Source organism: Stenella coeruleoalba (assembly GCF_951394435.1).
Source record: "Stenella coeruleoalba genome assembly, chromosome: 6".
NCBI lineage: Eukaryota > Metazoa > Chordata > Mammalia > Artiodactyla > Delphinidae > Stenella > Stenella coeruleoalba.
In genome coordinates this window covers 46,244,619-46,258,329 of record NC_137151.1, presented here as the reverse complement: position 1 = coordinate 46,258,329, position 13,711 = coordinate 46,244,619, and the positions used below count along the sequence as shown (strand labels likewise).

General features: G+C 38.3%; 1 protein-coding gene across 1 annotated transcript in view; it reads right to left on the bottom strand.

Annotated features, from left to right (window-relative positions):
* Positions 1-12,514, bottom strand: part of ACVR2A (activin A receptor type 2A) — an 82,201-nt gene extending 69,687 nt beyond the window's left edge. The window contains exon 1 of the mRNA XM_079924750.1: positions 12,391-12,514. Coding sequence (XP_079780876.1) covers positions 12,391-12,445 — 55 coding nt within the window. The 5' untranslated portion in view covers positions 12,446-12,514. The remainder of the gene's footprint in view (positions 1-12,390) is intronic.
* Between the last annotated feature and the right edge of the window lie 1,197 nt (positions 12,515-13,711).

The window sequence follows — 13,711 nt, the reverse complement described above, 5'->3', positions numbered from 1 at the left end:
TAAAATATTTACTATCTGGCCCTTTACAAAAAAGTCTGTGGACTCTATCCTAAGCACTTGAAAGCATTCAATATTCATTCACAAATATTTGTTGAGCACCTATTACGTGTCAAACACTGGGGAAACTACAGTGCATAAGTCAGATATGGTCCCCCTCATAAGTATTAATGGAAGGCAAGTGGGAAAAAAAGTTTGGAGGAATAAGAAACAGTTGATTTGTTTGTAGGAGCTATGGGTCACTGTAAGGAATAGACATTCTTCTAAGATTTTATATTCAGTTGTTCACAGAATTAATTCCTTTATTCACAGGGTAAAGATAAATGTCTACTGATGAAGAATCACAAATTCTGAATTAAAAGTGTTATTACAGTTCACTTGAACCTCTCCTATTGCTCTCCTTGAAAAAAATCATTTATTACAAATATTTTGAATAACATTATGAAGTTTTAAAAGCTTCATATATATGTATGTGTGTGTATACATATACACACACATATATGAGTGTGCTTATGTCTGTGCATGCAGTCTTTGATCCTCACTGTAATCTTGTGAGGCAGTATTATAAACTCCATTTTACAGATGAATAAACTAAGGTTATAGAATTTTCTCAAGTTCACATGGTATATCACACCATGGTAAAGAAAGGCCCAACACAAAAATTTTCTCCCTACAGAATGTTTGTTGTTTCTACTATACCTGCCCCCAAACTGCATAATTAACTACTTTCACTGAATTTGAAATGAAGGACCTACTGCTATTTGTTTGTTTTTGAGAAAACCATTCTTTGCAAGCAACAGCTACGCTTGTACCAACAAGATTAGCTTCTATTTCTGTAACTAGTCCTTGCTGGGTAACCACATGTTCCAAAGGTAGAAAATTCTATAATCTTGTAACAGACTAGGCTCATCTACTCTATGCTCTCTTAGTGAACCGATTTCTTTCCGTATCATGGAAATAAGACTAGATATTAATTATAAAACTCCTGCTTAATCAGGGTTGCTAAATATATGTTGCTAGACTAAGAATTACAAATCTTGATGTAGGGCTATTCTTGGGCTACAGCGGTGAAAGATCTGTAGATAAAAGACCAAAACTACCCTTCACTGATTCAAAAAGAAAAAATATGTAACAATATTCTTCTCTGACCCTAAGCTTTTAATTTTATTTCATTCTTCAGTTTGAGTAGTTTATTCTTCATAAAAATGATTCTGACAGAGATAGTTAATTTAGAAAACAGTACCTGATAGTTTGTTAGGTCCTCTCAGCAGTTAAACCCTACTAATTTAATTGCTTCTATTATTTCTAGCCCTCTCAGCTAACAGGCAATCTCTATTTACATTTTAACAAACAATTAAATTAGCAATTAACTTCCTAATTCAACACCCAAACTGGTATTATGTATCTCTAAAGAACTAAAGAACAGAATATTTTAAAAGGTTACCTGGAAAGATTTACTATGCAATATTTATAGAGAATAAAAGGATGGTCATTTAGAAAGGGATTTTATTCTTCTTCTGAATGCCTACTAATCAAATTGCTTTACTATCACCATGCTCATCTTGAATAATTAATATCTTGCAACTGCCCTTACTCATTTTTTATCATTTCCTTTTAGCTTTGACTTCTCATTTCTCCCCAAACCATTTTAAAATGTACTTACAGAAGTTAATTTCAATTCTTAGCTTAAAAAAAAAAAAATTAGCAAATTCTACTCACTAATCTTGTATGTATGAAACTCCACTACCAAGTAGCACAAAGCCTAGCAACCAGTTCTTCTTCTAGAACTACTTTAAGGTCATAATAAATAAAATGGCCTGTAATATTTACAGGGTGAAGCTACACTTCTTTACAGAAGAAGATGGCTAACCAAAGACGGGCAGTTAGGTTTACCTACTTCCAAAATGAAAGAAACTAAATGAAACCAAGTGAAAAGAGGCAGCCACTATTATATTGCTAAATTCAGTAAAGTTTAACAGTCTCTTCTGGCTTTATCTCTGTGTAATAATGCAGTTTTTCCCTAGTCAAAGATGATGCTGCTGAACTTCTGCCAATATAGTTGATTTCCCTGTGCCAAGCACCACCTCCCCCTCCCACTAACAGTAGAGGCTTGAAATCTTTCAGATAAAAATATTCAAGCTAACTACTTAACAGAGGCGATAGCCCTGAGTAAAAATAATAGTCTACAGTATTAACTATTTATCCTTTCAGCCTTTATTGTAAGACCTTGATAACCCGTAAAGATATCAAATTCCTAAGAATTAAGATACAAAATATGCTGAGTTTTCTGCTTCTAAATCTTCAGCCATATCAACAATACCGTATATTACATGTTAAAACAATAAAGAGGTAACATTATTTTTTTAAAAATAGGCATTTGAAAAGAAGTAAAGCCAAAGTTTCAAAGAGAAATAGGAATGGTTAGTAAGAATATAAATTAGCAGGTGCATGGAATCTAAAGATAGGCATTTGCCACAAAAATTCAATAACCTCTGGTCTGTGTTTTCTCTCTCTTTGAGTTTTTTTTTTTTTTTTTGAGACGCTGTATTCAGTTCTCACATGCACAATAAGCTATCCATTTTTCTTAAGTAATAATAAGTACGGGAAAAAATGGGGTAACTAGTAAAATAAGACTGGTAAGTGTAGGCAAGTTCTAGAATACAAAGCTAGAAAGGATCTTAGAGAGTCTCTCTAGCTTAGGAAGACATAACAGTCTCCTAACTGGTCTCACCTCCTCACTCCTACACACCTCCAATATATTTTCCGGAGAGCTGCCAGTGATCTTAACACATAACCCAGGTCAAGCTCCTCCTTAAAGCTCTTTGCTTTCCATTGCCCTTTGGATTTTATTCTCTTTCCCAGCTTAGATCAAAAGCCCTGCAGGATCTTGTCCCTATCTATCTCTCCAGTCCCATCCTTGCACTCATTTCTTCAGGCAGCCAGCCAAATATTTACTGAGCTTCTACTCTGTGCCAGAAACCGTGCCATGACCTGGGGGTACTGTGATGAATAAGTGAGAAACTCTCTCTCACAGAATTTACGCTCTAGTAGTGGAAAGAACAGATGATAAATAGGTAGATAAATAAACTGAATAATTAGAGACTGTGATAGGTGATGTGAGGCAAATAAAGAGTTACCCTCTCAGAACCCTGTCAGAGCACATATGACAATTTGTAATTATTTTATTCATTTGACTACTTACTTTATGACTGTAAGCTCTGTGAGGGCATTATCATGTCTGTCTTGTTCACTGCTACATCCCAACCACCTAGCAGTACCCCTAGCATGTAGTTCAATATTTATTTGTTAAATAAATGAATACTTATTTCATCCTCTTTAAGTTAGTGATGAGTAAAGTCTTCATGGTTACCAAGGTCAAAGAAGAGTCAGTAGGAAAGCAGGCATTTAAATGAGACTCTTAATTTTTAATCCAAAATATTATACGACATTCAAAATATTGACCTCAAAACTCCACTGATCATGTTTACGAAGCTTGTGGCTGGTAGCTGGTACTGGTACCCCCAAACTGACTTGAGAATCTTTCAAGATTTTACATGAAAAGTTTTAAAACACTTAAGGTTTAGGTGAAATTTCTTATGAGAAATACTTTAAATTCCAACAAATACATAAAGATGAAGGGTTTAATGCCAATGTTTCCTTTTCACGCATGCTAGAACAATGAGACCTTAAAGAACTCTTTGTAAAAGAACTATGATAGCTGAATGTTCTAGATGTTTCCTGGCACCTACTTGGCAGCGTTATTGATATTTTCTTTGGCTGAATCATTTAGTCAGAATATTATTTCATATTAACTTATAAGTAATTTACGAGCAAATTTTTAAAGCCTCCCAACAACTGAATCTGTATTTTTAAATGTTTTACATATTACGTTTTTAAAGATAGGTTAAAAACTGACATGTATGTAAGATCTGCTATGAACCAGCTACTGTGTTATGTGGCATATTATTTCATTTACTACATCTTGGTTTACAAATTTAAAAAATTAATCTCAGCACTTTAGAAATTTGCCAACATCTGATAACTTGCCCATGCCTCTTCCTCTTGAAATAATGCCTTGGAACAAGCTTGATTTACAATATATCATAAAGATGTGAAGACCAACAGATTTTTCCCAGTAGAGGTCTCATTTCTATAAAATATAGTTAGTAATCATAAATAGGAAAAAAATCCTTTCTCAAAAGCTTTAGATAAGATAGGCTTATTACTATGATATGTAAAGACGATTCATTTTAAAAAGGCAAGCCCCCCCTACATGAGTCCTCCTAATAATTATCTCATTGCTTTACATTTATTTTTCTTCAGCAACATTAGAGAATATAATGATTTCCAATATGATTACAGCTACTGATAGTCAGCCAAAGAAAAAAATACTTTTATCTAGTCCAAAAGAATGGTATTGAAAAGGTTTAGGATTCAGGTCTGAATCACATATACCAACTTCAGAAAAGTTTCTAAAACTACTTTTATAAAACAGTATAATTTACTGTGAAGAAAATGCCTCACATAGATTTCAAAGAATATAATCTGAATGACCAGTATGAGCAATCACTGCAATTACTGGAATCTGACCATTATTTAAACACAAACAACACATTGAGCTACTAGAGCTTAGAATTAACTCAACCTCACAATGGAGACATATACACCGTACAGTGTATGTGTGTTAAAGAATATTATATGCTCTCACGTTTTTTATGAACTCTTATTTTCCCAAATCTATGTTTATATTTTCATTCATGCTTATATTCTAAATTCATCTCTGTCTATAGAATTTCTTTAGTTATGAAAGTGCTTCCTATTTTCTTCTGGCTTGTTATTTCTTTACCAATTTTATTTAGTAGTGCTACCATCCTACCTTAATCTTCAAGCTGTTTTTCTATTTTATAGTCCACATATTGTAAGTATTTGGGACATCTATCAGGGTCTCCATCATCCACCCGCTTACCTCCTCTTCGTTTTAATTACTTTTCATCTGGATTTAACCCTCTCAACTGAGATTGTTCTACTTCAAGCAGTTATAAACATTTTTTCATCACAGAAATCTCTTCCTCAGATTTAGTCAAAAATTCCTCCATTTCAACTTGCCTTCCATCCACAGTCAAGTTTACTCACAAATGCTTTCTGTATTCCTCATCCCATTTTGTTCCTAATCCCTCATATTAAGATGAATATACTTAACCTCCTGCCAAGACATTTTTTTTTCCTATTATTGGGAGCTATCTCCTCCAACAAGCCTTTCCTAAATGAAAAAATCTGAACTGTTCAAATTACAATCTAATTTTGTTCTAGCACCTTTGTGTGTCCATAAGTCATCCAGCTAGTCCAAGAGAGATACTAGCTCAGTCAGGGTAGGTCCATGTTCTCCCTTGGGACCAGTTTTCCATATATTCTGCACCTAGGCACAAGTTCTCCTTTGCAGATTAAATAATGAGCATATTTTTCACTGCACATATTTTTTATTGCACATATTTACATAGGCAGCTTCCTTCTCTACTCAGAGGATTGGGTCAAAAGAATAAAGCCAGTATTTTTTAGGAGTTTAGAACCCATTAGTGGGTCACTGAATTAATTAATGGGTCATAATCAAAAATTTGTTAATGAAATAGAATAAAAAAACAAACAAAAGTGTCCTGCACACAATAAGTTCATGAAACTTCTATTTCTGATAAATACACATACACATTTATGTATATGGGAACTGAGTCAAGACAACGAGTATTTCTTATTGTGGGTTATGGTCAAAAAAGCTGAAAGCCACTGAATTTGAAGCACTCTACGATGTCTTCTAAATCTATACAATTCAAATTATATTAAAAGATTTAGTCTAAGGAACCGAGACACGGCATTAAAAAAGGGGGCAGAACTTAAGGATACTCAAAAAACAACCAGCAAAATCACTTTTTCTTAATAAAATGTCACTATTAAACTATATCCTTAGAACTATAGAATCATAAAGCTTTTAGAGTAGGAAAAAAGTTCAGAGATCATCTAATCCAAGTTTATCGCTTTAATATACAAAAGAAACTCAGGCCCAGAAATGAAAAAATGTCACTTCATTTATTCAGTAAGCATTTGCTAAGCACGTATTGTGTACCAGGTTTTAGGAGTGGGTTTGTGGATAAAGAGAAGATGTCTTCAAAGAGCTCAGAGTCTACACTGTATATATGCAAGTAAATATTTACATTAATTACTGAAATCAAGGTCATTTATAAAGAACAGAAATCAACTAACTCAATCTGGGCTGAGTGGCAGAGAACTTTTGTTTTTAAAGAGGTGGTACTTCTCAGTCTTAAACACAAGGAGTTAGCCAGGTAAAGGAGAAAGAAATAACATGTACAAAAGTACCATACTAATATACAATAAAGGAGGACACATTCAGGAAACTGAAGGTTGAGTTTGTATATCTGGCATATAGGACTCATGCTGAGGAGGAGCCACAGCAGAATACCTAGAATTTATCTGACATTTAATCTTCAAACCACTATGTGAGGTAGGCACTATTAATATCCCCATTTTGTAGATGACAAAACTGAAGCACAAAAGGTGAAGTGATCTGCCTAAGGTTAAGTTGTGAAGCGAGGATGTAAAAGCAAGAAAGTCTAACTCCAGAGCCTATACTCTTATCCTCTATACCAAGAGGTTAGAGAAAACAGGCAGGATCTAAATGAAAAAGGACCTTGTATGCCCTTCTAAGACTTCAGATTTTATGTTAAAGGTGACTCACAGTCCATGAAAGGTTTTAAGCAGGAGTGACATATTCAGACTTATTTTTTAATGAGGTCAGTCTGGCAGGTATGTGGTTGGATTGGAAGAGGAATTAGTGGCAGGGAACTTAGCTAGTCATAGCTAGAAAGATACTACAATAATTCAGGTAAGAGAAATGACAGATGAGCTGTACAGCGGCAGTGCTGGCACCAGAACCCAAGCCTACTGACCACCACAACCGCTTAAGAACCTCTCATTTTTCCCCTTAAGTCACCATACTAATAGTTTAAGAAATCCAACCTCAGGAACAACAGCACATTCCCTTTAGGCTCCTTTATTAAACAAAGCATAACCACTAGATGTGTTGCGTATATGAAAGTGACAGAACAGTTGGAGAATGACAGAAAGTCAATTGCTATCTGCAGTTTTCTCACCTTCTTGACTTCTCCTTCTCCTTCCTCTATATACTATTCCTGGAACTTTCATGTTCAATAGTCAATTTGAAATCAATGTTCTGTCTAGACATGACTATTATAACCAACCTAACAATTAAATACACCACAGAGGAAGTCTAATGTGGTCCCAGCTGTGGCAATAAATATACTCTCTGGTCTGGTCAAATTTTGGCTTAAACAGAGGTGATGAATGAATAATAATAAGAGATAGACTTTCTGAAAGCAGCAAGAGTTAAAGAAAAACAGAATATTAAAAACGGATATGAATCAGAGCAATGTAAAGTTCAAGCCATTTGTTTCCAAGAGAGTAACACCAGTCCCAAGTGTGTGTGGTATTCCAGAAACCAACAAATGAAAGAACAGTAGAAAAGACTATCTGGTCAATTCTCAAGCATTCTAAATTCAATCCCTTTAGATTTAAACCAAGGGTGAGCCCTCCTGACCCACCCTTGAGACTAAGGAACAAGTGGGTTCCACAAACAAGCAGCCTACAGTATAGGGAGGAAAGTACAGAAGGGACAGAGAAGATAAAGAAGAGAGGAAAGTAGAAAGGGAATCACAATGAAAGGGAATGGAAGAAATGATGTTACAGAATATGGAATAAAACTGAGGCATGCTAGTGACCTCAATATCAAATGTTGCCAACCTTAGCTAACTTACTGAGGGGCACCATGATAGTGGCAACATTAGAGAGCATGAAAAGACACATTTAAATCACAGATTTATGAGACACCAACGATGAGAAATAAGGATAATGACAAAACTAAAAAAGCAACAAAATAGTTTTAGAGTCTAAAGAGACAATTTAAAGATTACTAAAATCTCATGTGGTTTAGTTATGCTTTTACTTCTCATGAAACAATGAGTCTGATGGACACAAAAGGTGAAAATGTCAGTTAGTACCAGAGATATGTCTGGGGAGATGTGTTACAAAGAAAGTATGAGACTTACTTGTATACTTTTCTGTGGGAGCAATTTCAGAATTTTTCCTTTCTATTGGTTAGTGCTACTTATTTTAAGTATTTCACTGTAATTCTTATCCTGGCTGGCTGGGTAACTTCCTTAAAACCAGAGTTCAAAACAAGGTAAACACTTTTTAATTATGGTCAAATTTTAACCCCAAAAAGGACAAGGGTCTGCAATAGACCACAGAATATTACTTAGCGGTATAGCCTAAATGAGTCTAATGGTAACCAAAACCCAGATAATGATTCTCAAAAAAATTATGTAATTAAGAAATTACTTTAAAAGTTTCTTAAAATTAAGGTTTGCTAGGTAAAGGAAATACTCTTAAAAAAAAAAAACTCAAGGTGTAAATTCAGTTTTTCCATTCAGGTAAAATATAATAGTGAAAATATTTCTTCCATACGAAACTTACGAAATTTTCAGATACCATATTAATCTCTCTCTCTCCCTCTCCCCCCCCCCACCCCCGGTCCACACACACCTGCTGCCAGCACATCACTCACAGTAATTTCAATAAGGATAAAAGGAAATATTCTTAAAGATGATCATTATTGCAAAGAAACTACTGAATCAAAACAAATATAATTAAACTTGATACCTTGACCAATCATTTATCATATCCATGAATATGCAGTCTTCATAAGTACTCCATTATAACAAGTGACTGGAGAAAGTTTATTCAAAACAGTCAACAAAATATTTTTATTAAAGCATAATAGGATGAAATAATGTGTATACCTATAGCCTATTTTTCTAATCATTCTAATTTTACAAGCTAATGAAAACTCTCAATACAAGGTCAGCTGGAGATCATCAATACCATGTACCTGTAAAATTTAGATGATTAACTGTGTGAGGGGGAGCAGAGACCTTTTACTAACACACTAATGCTTTTTAAAATTAAGAGTTTAGAATAGGGCTTCTCAACCTGAACACTATTGAGATTCTGAGCCAGATAATTCTTTGTTGTGGAAGGCTGTCCTGTGCATTATAGGATGATTAGCCAGCATCCCATCCTCTATCCACTAGATACCAGTAGCACACCCTCCCCTCCTCCCACACAATTGTGACAACCGAATACATCTCTAAATGGCCCCTGGGGGAGAGCTGCAGGGCTGGGGAGCAAAAGTCACCCAAGCTTGAGAACTACTGTCTTATCATAAACAGAAAAAAATGAATTGAGGGAGAGGGTGTTGTTTTGTTTTTCTTCTGGTCTTAATGTTCCAAGATATTATATTTGAATTTGATCACGGATTATATTTGAGAGATTCTGCCTTTGAAAACAAAGCATGTAATATCTATCACTTGTTAGTCAAAGTTCAGAAGAGTCCCAGAAGATTCACTGTACTGCCAATGACCCCTCAACCACACATACACACACATCCGTGCACACATACACACACAGTACTGCCTAGCTGAACTGAAGAAAATGCACAAAATTACTGTATTTGCATTTCTTATTTCATCAAATATATGGACCAGACTGTTCCAGTTCCCACAGAAACCAAGAGAATTCTCAACTTATCCAATGCAACTCAAATACAATAGCTGCATCACTCTAGATATGATAAACCTAAGTCCTAGAGCAAATATTAAACTCATCCTCACATTTTAACAAATTTGGAGGATGATACAAACTAATCATAATGCTTTAAAAACAAAACAACTAAGAAGTAGATTGGTGTTTTGAAACAGAACCTGAGGAAGGATAAGAGTAATGAAAAAATTCAAAATCAAAGGGAATGTGAAGGCATTTCAGCATGAGGGAAAAACTCAAAAATGTTTCCCCCAGAATGAGAGGAGTGAATTATACACTTAGCCATATCCCAGAGGAATAGTCTACATAATCAGTCTCCAGTATACATACCATGGGATGGAAAATGAAAAATCAAAGTCCACAAAATACTAAAAAAAACAGTAAACATCCATCCTAAACATCTGAAATAAAACTGCTCTTTACTACGGTTCTTCACCTGATTTTTAAAACAATCAAATACCCATAAACAAAAAAAATTACAACTTCAGAAATTTTTTAATTCTCATAAAAATAGCCATTCGCATGCTTCCAGCAGGTCAGATTACATACTACATAGAAAAATCAATTCGGAAAAAAAAAACATAAAAAAATTCTTTTTTAGAGTGCATTTGATGCATAACAAAAGCCTTTCAAAAAAATCAGATACTTTAATAAAAATCTTCATGTATAAATATGGATGAAAGTCTTTAAGATTTATTTCAATTATCTTCAACAGAATTATATTTTAGTTCAACTAGGATTGTTTATTTTTTTTAAAAAAAGATGCAATGATACTTAGTTTAATGTAAGTGCAATATCTATGTGCTCTCCAGCAACAAAATTACTTTATTTCAAAATTTTAGCTATTAACCTCTGACTCAGTGAAAATAATCCTACAAGAAACTAATGCTCAATTCTTTTTATTCCCAAGCCAAGCAGAGGAAGCTGTAAGATTTGTAGCGACAGCCTTCTTTTCCAGAAGTAATACCTTGAGACTGCTCAAGAATAGCCTCCTTCACCAATTAGTGTGACTCAGGTGGGTCTGGGAGGGAATAATGTACACAATTCTTTGGTCAGTGGCCATGATGCCCCTCCTCCTCAAGGGCAGAAGATCAGAAAAAGGGATGAGAACAAGAGGAGTTCACCAACCAGAACATATAGGGCCAGAGGAGGAAGAGTACTACAGGAAAAATTAAAACTACATGGTTAAGTTATGTCACAAAAGCAAGAGGTTTAATGTTATCCAGTATTCATTCATTTCAGAGACACCATTGTTTATCTTCCTCCCCAAACCGTGCACAAAAAGAACTGTCAGCCTGCCTTAAGCATGTTCTTTCTTCCATTTAAACAGACATGATTCTGTTGGTTAATCTCTGGCAATGATCGCCATTTCACAACACATTCAGCCCACCCGGAACTGATCAATACCACTACAGACATAAGACTAGACTTTATCCATTTATTAACCACAAGGAAATGTACCATTCAGCAAAATTCTATACATTACAAAAGATTCTATTAAAAAGGGGGGCAGGGAGGATGGGTGGACACGGACACACACACACACAAATACACACACCACAGAGGTACACAAAGAAAAGACTACCACCCTCTAATTTCCCTGTGGCAAACGAGATAAAGACATGGCCACAAACCTGTCAATTCGTTGTCCCCCTATAATTCTATCTCACAACCTAGTAATTGAATATTGAATTTTATGATAAATAGATCCACTGCCACTTTAAAATTGTTTCTTCTATCAAACTAACTCTCCTCTTAGGTACATTTGCACACCTCTGAGCTAGATGCTGTATTCATTTACAGAATTTCAAATACAAAAGACTAGTTTTCCAACCACTGGTTGCAACCACAGAACGTTCTCACAAAATCAAAATTTCAAATATAAATGGGCCAGATTATTCTTCCAACCCTGGAAGACTACAGTGTATTTGGCAGTGTGAACAATTTCAAATGGGCTGTTCTAAACCGAAAACAATGCTTCAATACAACGCGTTTAAAATAAGTATTCCGTAGGTAAGCAAAATCTCTGCCAGAAAAGAGCACATAAATGGTGGTTGAAAGCCAGCACATTACCAACACACAGCGGCATACCTCTTCTGCACTGGGTTATTGCTAATACTCCAACAACAACAACTACAACTATTTTTAACACTGCTGGACACTGAAGTTGAAGAAAACGTGAGGGGAGACCCAGATGAAATTGCTGATATAATGCATTGTTTCTCACGGTCAAAATTAAGTAGCAGCTGACTTTGATCTCTGTTGTGATAGTCACTGAAGCACTAATTAAAAGACGTTAAAACACAAACAACAACAACAACAAAAAACACCCTTATTTTGGAGGATGCCACACTAAAGGACATTTTGGAATACGCCTTTCGGGTCTCAAACCTTTGCATAAATTGTCACTTGTGGTATTTGCGGCTTAATTGCAACCCAACCAGCGCTGTCATCCAGTGTTACGGCCACAAACCATGACTTTCTCACTTCCACAACAACAGAGCAGTCACTCTTACCGACCTAACTCAAAACGAGGAAAATTCATGGAGATTTCCATATCATAATCAGCCCTGGGGGGCGGCCGCCGAGGGGCTCGGGGTGGGGGGAAACCTCCCCAGGCTCCGCTGAAGCTCGTCGACCCGACAACAACCGCAGCCGCCAGCAGCGGCAGCGGCAGCAGCCCCGCCGCGCCGCGCTCCATGCACCTACCTGAAGAACAAGAGATAAGAAAGACGGCAAACGCCAACTTTGCAGCAGCTCCCATTTTCCCGAGGCGCCGGGGAAGCCGTAGGAAGTTCTCGCTAGATATCCAGTTCCCTGGGTCTTCCTCGGAAACAAACCTCCTGGTGTAAAATCAACCGTCATAAAACATATTCGGAAGCCCCGACCAAAAAAGCGTTCACGGGGTCAAAAAAAGAGGGAAAAAAATGAAAAATAAAAACAGCGAGCACAACAATTAAAAAAAAAAATGCACCACGGGGGAAAAACCGCCACACACAAGCACAACACACAAAACCAAACAACGAAAAGCCAACAACAACAAAAGCGGGTTTAAATCACTGTCAAAATCACTGTCAGCTCCGCTCGCCTCTCGGGTCTCTCGGAACAAAACGCCAGGCTGAGGCGACGAAGAGGCGGCGGCTGCGGCGTCCGCTGCCGCCCGGACAGTCCGGGAACCGAGCTGGGTCCGACGTCCGGACCGACCTTCAGCCCGGACACCCAAAGTCCCCCGGACCACTGGCGGTTGAGCTCGCGGCGGTGGCGGCCGAGGCGGCGGCGGCGGCGCGGGGAAGGAGAGGCGAGCGGCGGCGGCAGCGCAGGCGGCGGCCAAGTTCTGGTCCAGGCTCTGGCTCCGGCTCCAGGCTCCGGGCTCGGCCGCGTTTTCGGTTCCCTGGCCTCCGCCGGCCCCGCCCCCTAAACTTCCGGTTCCGGCCCGAAGCTGGAAGCCAGGCACCGCGGAGGAACGCTCCGCAGCGGCGGCGGCTGCGGCGGTGGCAGCGGCGGCCGGGCGCAGCGCGCGTGCCGGGCCGGGAGCGCGAGGAGATTGTCGGGGAAGCAAGGCGGGAGCGGGGGAGGGGTGAGAGAGCGAGGGCGGGGCCGGCAGGAGGGCGAGGAGGCGGGGCGGGCGGAGGCTCGATACCGCGAGGCCTCGTGGTTCGGCCTGCTTGGCCTGCTGGGCGGTGGGGCTACTGTGGGTGGCAAGTAAATGCTGTTGGGGTCTCGAGTGCCTGGTTTCCTAACCGTGCTCTACTGGCCTCTCTGCGGAGCGCACACCCGAATGGTCACGGGGAGCCCAAGAGGAACAGGACCCCGGGGCGGGGCGGGTGACTGGTGACTCCTCCGGGGGGGGCGTCTGCGGCGCCCTGTCTTTCCTCTGGGGGGACGCCTCGTCCGCTCTGAAATCCCGGGCGCCGGGAAGCCGGGGGTGGGGAGTCGGTCCTCCGCGCCTGCCGAGCTGCAGGAGCTGGTGTTTGTACCCCCAGTCCTAGCGGTGTGTCCCACCCCTGTGGCTTCTGTTTTAAGCGTTTTG